At 39.5% G+C, this 8,047-nt stretch overlaps 1 protein-coding gene across 1 annotated transcript; it reads left to right on the top strand.

Moving 5' to 3' along the window:
* Positions 1-1,962: 1,962 nt before the first annotated feature.
* LOC147860604 (pentatricopeptide repeat-containing protein At2g13600-like) lies at positions 1,963-4,683 on the top strand. The gene has a single exon (XM_087325083.1). The coding sequence runs from the start codon at positions 2,030-2,032 to the stop codon at positions 3,902-3,904; it is 1,875 nt and encodes a 624-aa protein (XP_087181209.1). The 5' UTR covers positions 1,963-2,029; the 3' UTR covers positions 3,905-4,683.
* The last annotated feature ends 3,364 nt before the right edge of the window (positions 4,684-8,047 follow it).

Here is an 8,047-nt window from a genome sequence, read left to right as displayed (position 1 = left end):
CATTGTGGCTCTGTAGATTGTGTTAATTTTCAGATGTGATTATTCATTTAGGTCTTTGGAGTGATAATAGTTATGTACGGACATGGTTATAAGATAGGCAATGATAAGGGGCAGATGAGAAGCAACTCCTGATCTGCATTCTTTTGACCTTTAATCCATATCTATTTGTCCTTTCTTAATATGGTCCTTGAATCATGCAACATATTTTCAATTCATGTCAACAGGTATGAGATAAAACATGCACTACTATCGAAGATTCTAATCACGAAGTATTATTTTTCCGTGTCAGAACGAAGTTTTGCAGGGATCAACAAAGCTGGGGTTTAATAGAGCGAATTTTTGTGGGGATTGGCCAAGTTGAGGGTTTCAAATTCTCAATCTTGTGATTGTTACCTCCCTTATATGCTTGATTTTGCGTGGATCTTGGATTAATATACTTTTAGCCAACAAAGCTGGGAGTTATAGAGTGATTTTTTGTGGGGATTGGCCAAGTTGAGGGTTCAAATTTGTAAATGTTGATGGTTGCTATTTGAATAATTCCAAGTACTTCACAAGGATCTTGATTTGTTTGGTACACAATGCTTGTATAGAAGTTTATATAGTTGAATGGCATAATTTTAATGTTCAGGGTTTTGAAATGCTCTTTGCAAATCAAGAGTTCTAAGGGATGGTGGAAAAGAAAGCTTATTTATTAAACTATGAAATTCAGATCTACAGTTTAAACAAAAGATGTCCTTGTGTAGAGATGCCCATTGTGTGTAATTCAATTAGGATCTAACTCAGAGGAAAGGAGAATTATTTATTCTCTATGCAAATCTATCTAGAAAGCAGTGATTTGCCTTTATCCATCAATTCAAAAGAAAACATTGACTCGGGTTTCTTCATATACAATTTGGAATATCTTGCTGGTGGTTCGGCATCTTTCCTAATTAGTGATCATTTGAGTAACTCAGAATCATGTGGTTTTCGTTTCTTCAATTCAACCATCCATACTGCTTAGAATTTTGTATTTCCATAACAACTTCTAATAATATATGGAGAATTGCGTGAGACATTGAATGCCCATAATGGACATGTGAAGTAAAAGTTGCTATCATGCAAAAGACAAAGACATTTCTATGTGATATTGAAGATTGAGGAGCTTCAAAACAAAAGAGAGCTGTAGCTTTATGTACAGCAGAATTTTGAGGTCAAATGTGGTGGAATTGTTTGCATGGCTTAGCAATACTTGACTCAAACAGGGGAACAAATCGCCAACTGCAATATATGGCACAAAGTTTCTCCAAGAACTTGGGAAAAAGGCTTTCCTATAGATCAATATATTGGTGCTAATGTCATATCTTGGTTGTTTCCGCACCAATAGAGACTCGACAAGGTTTTGAGATGTTGTGATGAGGGGGGTGGCTAGTCCCCTTTATAAAGCCCAACACGTAAGGCTCCTAGACTACCATGTGTTCCCACATGTCGTAGCTCCATATGGGTTTGTCCGATAATTGTTTTCCCAGCTATCCTATCCTTAAACCCATTAAAATTAGTTGTACAATTGGTTTATCGGTTTGTGCTTTTAACAACCAATATGCAATAATATGCAGGAGTTTCGCTTAGCAGAGTGATGTGTCCCATCTGGACAGTGGCACCCAAAATGTAGACATGTGGATGTTTCATTGCCCGACTGATGACTCATTTGGGGGCGGGATTTTTGTTTGTTTTTTCTAGCAGGAAGAGAAAAAAATTGATCAAGAATACCCCCACCCAATATGTTTCATAAAATCCCCCAAATACCCTCCAAATATATAGCTGCAATTTTCTTCAAATTTCCTGAAACCTATAATATAAACAAGGCAGGATTTTTGTTTGTTTTGTTTTGGGGAATACCCCCCAATATGTTTCATGAAATCCCCCAAATACCCTCCAAATGTATAGCTGCATTTTTTCTTCAAAATTCACATAAACAAGAATGTCTTGGGTTTCTGCTTCCCTCCTCTGAAGAGGTACAGAGCAATGGAAGCTTTCGCTTCACTGTGTGCCCATGGCTATGGCGCCTCCTCTGTCACATAGAGATTTAACCAGGTTTCATCATCATCATCATCATCATCATCATCATCACTCTCACTTGATCTCCCTGTTGAAGCATTATGGTAAGACCAAGTCTCTGTCTTCTGGTAGGATCTTACACGATTTCTTACTTAGGTCCACTTGTTTCGACCATGATCAATTCCTTCAAAATCTCCTCGTTGATATGTACGGAAGCTGTGGAAGCTTAAAAGAAGCCCAGAACATCTTTGATTCATTACTTCATCCAAATGTATACTCATGGAATGTGTTGCTCCATGGTTATGGTAAGCATGGAAGTCTGGCAGATGCAAGGTCAGTATTTGAAAGGATACCACATCCGGATGTATGTTCATGGAATACGTTAATAAAGCTTGTCAGCCAACATGGTTGTTTAGATGATACTAAATTCGTATTTGGTATGATACCATATCGAAATGTGGTATCTTGGAATGCTATGATTTCGGCTGCACTGAGACCTAAGGATTGTTTCCATGATGCTTTTCATTTCTTTGTTCAAATGATAGCAGAGGGTATACAACCTGACAAATTCACATTTGTATCTGTCATCGACGCTTGCACGGGCCTCCTGAATCTTCACATGGGAAAGATAATCCATGTCCTTATTATAAGTGTTGGTTGTGAGCATGACTTATTGGTTGGAACCGCCCTTGTTAACATGTATGGCAAATGTGGACATTCTTCATTAGCAATTGTTGTGTTTAGAAAGATGCCTTGCCCTGATGATGTAGCTTGGACAGCAATGATGGCGTCTTTCTCTCACAATGATCTAGGCAAGGAGGCTTTGGGTGTATTCTATATGATGTTGCATCGAGGAATCAAAGCAGATGTAGTGACTTATGTTTGTGCTTTGAATGCTTGTTCTAGCTTCGGGGTGGTTAATGAAGGGAAAGAGATACACTCTGCGGTGGTTGAACTTCAACTTGAAAATAATCATGTTATATGTTCAGCCCTTGTCGATATGTATGGTAAGTGTGGGAGTCTCAGTGATGCTCGATGGATTTTTGGAAAGATGTCTCATCAGGACGCCGTGACATGGACAGTAATGATCTCTTCTTATGCCCAAAATCACAAAAATGATGAGGCTCTTCATCTCTTTTATCAAATGATATGTAAGGGCTTCCATCCAGATGCGATCACTTTTATTTGTGCTGTAGATGCATGTGCAAATTTGGCCAACTTGGACGATGGACAAGTTATTCACAGTGCGATCCTTGAGATGGTGTTGGAGAATGATATTGTCATAAGTAATAACTTAGTTAACATGTTTGGAAAATGTGGATGTCCACTTGAGTCAAAGAAAGTTTTTGAGAGGATGCCGTTTAAGAACATTCTGTCATGGAATACCATGATTGGAACATTCGCCTTGAATGGGCATTGTAAGGAAGCCTTCATTTTATTTGACCGGATGCAAGTAGAAGGCATAAAACCAGACGATGTTACGTATCTTTCTATTCTCAGTGCATGTAGTCATGGAGGTCATGTTCAAAATGGCAGCTATGTGTTTACGTCTATGAACCATTATTATGGCATGGGATACACAAAGGATCATTATGTGTGTGTAATTGATCTTCTTGGAAGGGCTGGACATTTAGAAGAAGCAGAAATCTTAATAAAAAGTATTCCCTCACTTTCAGATTTGCCAATGGCATGGCTATGCTTGCTTGGTGCATCAAAAACACACGGTGATATTGATCGAGGAGTTCGAGCGGCCAAATGTTGTGTTAGTCTGGATCCAAAGGACCCTGCACCGTGTGTTGCATTGCTGAATTTTTATTCAGAAATGGGTGAGTCAGAGGATATAGGTGACTTACAAGAGGCTTCAGCTTGAGGTATAATGCCATGGTTATAATGGAACAAACTTATTCATTATGCAATGTAGCATAATCTATATGATACCATCATTAGATTGCCAAAACATTCGAATCAAAGAGGGTCTCACCTCATAAAAACCATAAATTCCATTGACTATGAGATGAGATATTCGAAGGCTTGCATTTTGTGTTGCTACAATTATAGGTCTGGGGAGTTGAAAGAAATGTCAGGACACAACAAGGTTGGAGTAGTGATTTTTCTGCCGAACTTCTTGGATCGTGAATAAATTGTCCCTCTGGATAAAGCATGAAATTCAAATCAATTTTGCTTTCCAGGTGTCCTGATTTCAGCCAATGTTACAGAATCATGGCATTTAAAAGTTGGTTATAAAAAAGAGGTTCCATGGAGTATCTAACATCCATTTCCTCTTGAAAATCTTGAGAATGGTTATAAACTCTCAACCACAGTCGAGATCTTCATACTCTTAACCTAAAAAATGAGCTAGAATATTGTGCTTTGTATGATTGAGCCACCATACCATGTCTGCCACGTTGGAGGAATGATGCAATACTCACATCTATAATGATGTTTTTGTACTATAGGACTCCCAATGTTTAAGTAGTTATAATGTACAACCAGAGATTGGGTTAGGCATTATCAAAAATAACAAAAGCTCAGCATATGTGATTATGTCCCAAAATGAGATTAGGGATTTATGAAAACCAAAAGTGAATCATTTTCACATGGTACATTTGGAATTGAGGAGTGACTCTTGATGTTCAAGAGTTTTACTAATGAACATTGCAATTAAGGATGCACATTGTGACTATGAACATGTGTAGGGAGTGGTCCACATTGGCAATGTGAAATGCAAACGTAAATGTGTTTGAAGGCAAAACATTGAATCAATGTGTGATACTTGTCTAACAAACTTGTTTGGGGGCAACATATGCATAATCAATGAATCTCCCCAGTTGTTCCCCAATGCCCGATCCCACATTGAATAGAATGTGAACATGGAAGAGATTGTAAGCTAAGTATTATGGTGTGGATGATGGATACATAGGGATGGGTTCTAGCATGGATAGGTGAGTGCGATTTTCTTCTTTGGAGAAGATGGTTTTGTCAAGAGGTGGGTAAACAATGATTAGGGAAAAGTGGGAGGATGCCAAAAGTTAAGGCAGAAATGAAATAGGAAGAAAAAGTAGGGATAATGTGAAAAAGGAATGAAAAAATTCGGGCACAGCAAACTTTAAAAAAGAAAATAGGAAGGTGAGCAAATAGAAATACGGGAACATTGTAATTAGGATAAAAATACAAATGTATAAGCAATGAACTAAAATTGGGAAAATAGAGGCAAAAAAATTAAGACTAACATTGTTCCATGGAATAATAGTTTGAAAAATGCAACACCTAATATGCTCCAAGGTGATGATCCTAAGATTTCACTAAGTTGCAAAGCTTGACATTCTTAGAGTTGAAAGTGTCAACGGTAGTCAATCATTTGTTTGTGACATCCTCTTTGTTACTGTGATTGGAAGGGTCTACAAGTGCTCAAGTGGAAACATCTTGACATGGGGATGACTTTAGAAAGCAAGCATTTACAGTCGGTGTTGACCCTTGTTTAGAAAGTTGGTGAAGGTTGAGGTACTCTTTCACTAGTCATTGTTTACCTTGGTTCCTTATAGGAAATCTAGCACATTTGGCCACCCACACATTGGGCTAACTGTTTCTATTTACTATGTGCTACGTTGTTATGGTAGCTTTGGGTCAATGCACGAGAGGTCAATGGTCTTTTATTTTTGTCAAAACTAGTTGAGTGTTTCATCTACCTTTACCACCCTTGGGCTAAAAGGCTTACTACACATGAGTGGGCCCAATATCCTTGTGAGGGTTGGTAGCATTTACTACCCTAGAGCTATCATGTTTAGTTGTGTTGTGCAAGTAGTTGTGTTTTAAGAACCCAAAAATGGATTACATCCTCATACCACCCTTGGGCCATTGTCACTCATTTCCAAAATATACCATGTGGATTTGGTGCACCTTTCTCCCCCTTTGCTTATGACCCCCTGTGCATTGACCCACTCAATTGTTGATGTTCACTTTGAGGGGTTATTTGTTTGGGTAACATAGAGGGGGAAATGATTGTTGGCATATAACATGAGTCCCTCTTGTGTACCCATTAGAGTTTCACTTCTTTATTCTAGCATAATTGTTCGTGCTTTGATCTAGGGTCGTTAGGGCCCTAGTTTTGTGGTTGGTCCTAATAAGGTGTTCCTTCAAATAACCCACTGGTGTCTCCACTAAAGTTTTTTTCGAAAGAAAAGATTGTAGCCAAGACATTGAATGCTAAGATGCCCAAGAATAAAGATCGATATGTAGGATTCAAGTATCATAACAATCAATGAATGGAATGAACTTCAATGAATAAAGATAGAGGCGTCTTTCAAAAATGCCAAAAAGTAAAAAAAGTAGGTTGTGGATACAAATATAGATAAAAAGCTCTTAACGTTTTCATTCGATATCCAAATAGCAAATGAAAAGATTCATTAAAAAGCTAACAAAGAGAGCTTTCTAAAAATATATTGTATGCGAATATTGGAGCTACAGAGGAAAAATAGTGATAAAAAAACACCTCACATAGACTTAGGTATATCTATATTTAAAAAAAGCAAGAATAGCCTATGAATAACACAACCAAAAACCTATAAATAGGAGAGGATTCTTCGCATGAGGGGAGAGAAAAGAGTTGAGAAAAGTGAGAAGAGGCATAGTAGAAGAAAGAAGGAGATGAAGGAGTGATTGTAAATCAAGTAGTTCTTTGGTCTTGTGCTTGTATTTGGAGTCTAACGAATTTGTATTGTTTCCATAATAGTATATTGTAATTTTGTTTTCTCTTCTTCTTCTCTTCTCTATCTTTTCTCTATATTTCTTCATCGTTTTGGCGCTCTCAGGAAGGAAGATTCTTTCCGAATCATTGGAGGGGCTTGTTTTTAGCCAATATGTCTTTTCAATTTGCTTTTGCAGGTGATGGGTCTAAGATGTGGGAGCTTTCTTGGCCACCTTCGAACAACATACAATATCAATAGGGAAGGTGACAGAAATCGAGAAGTTTACTTCATTGGTGGCCACTTTCTATGGAAGAGCAAGGGATTGGTATGAGTCCTTGCAACCTAACCAACAAGTTAAAGCAAAGTATATTTGACGTCATAATGCAACGAAAGTGCGGGAGGAACTCTTTCACTTATGAATGTCCTCAACAAAGTATACCGATTACAAGAGGGAGTTTATTGACCTTTGAACTACGTGGATTTGATTATGTAGTGGAACGGAGGATGATTAGTTTAGGAGGGACCGCCTCAAAGCTAGATGTCCGCACTTTGAATTTGAGGCAAATCTAAAGTTGTGTCTCCAATGCAAATTGCGGACTTAATGAAAACGTGAGTGTTTGCGGAAGCATAAAACAGAGAACAACAGAGAGAGAGAGAGAGAGAGAGAGAGAGAGACAGAGAGAGCAGAACGTAATTTCAAAATTATTTTCAGACTCTGTACACACACTGTGCTAAGTAGCACTATTTATACAAGTCCTCTTGGGACTGACAAAAGTACCATGTACTTCAATGCTCACACGAGCATCTGACACTTACTACGAGACTATAGCTACCTAGTAGTCTATCCTATACTAGGCTTCCGATTGGACTTCCGGTTACGGATTACACCCGGCCTCCACTGCTTGCCGGTTCGGTTGCTCACCGTCATACCGATCCGTTTCGCCCGATCCGTCTTGCTTATCGGCTCCGGAATACCGGCTCCGGCTTATTCAGCCGATCCGGCTCCGGTTGAGCTTGCCGCTCAACACTCCCCCTCAAGCTCAACCTGAGGTGGGGTCGTAGTGTCGACCTCTGTGGCAGTCGGTTCTCCCAACCGACTTCTCTTGGCGTCACTCCGCCTTGCTCGCGCTCCTCGTCCGGTCCGGTCCCGTTTGCCGCGACCCCTTTGGTTCTGCGCGCCTCGACCCTCTCGGTCGGCATGTCTGCTCAATAGCCCCATCTCAGCACTCACGTTGCTGTGACTCCGGGGCTTGCCGATCCGTCGGTTCTCCCACGATGGCATCGACTTCCGCTGTGTCTGTGTCCCCTTGGCCTTCAGTCGATCCGAC

Source organism: Azolla caroliniana, unplaced genomic scaffold (genome assembly GCF_043228905.1).
Source record: "Azolla caroliniana isolate FFs.n. ecotype wild unplaced genomic scaffold, voAzoCaro1.0.p SCAF_9, whole genome shotgun sequence".
In the NCBI taxonomy this organism is placed as follows: Eukaryota; Viridiplantae; Streptophyta; class Polypodiopsida; order Salviniales; family Salviniaceae; genus Azolla; species Azolla caroliniana.
This window is presented reverse-complemented; position numbering and strand designations above follow the sequence as displayed.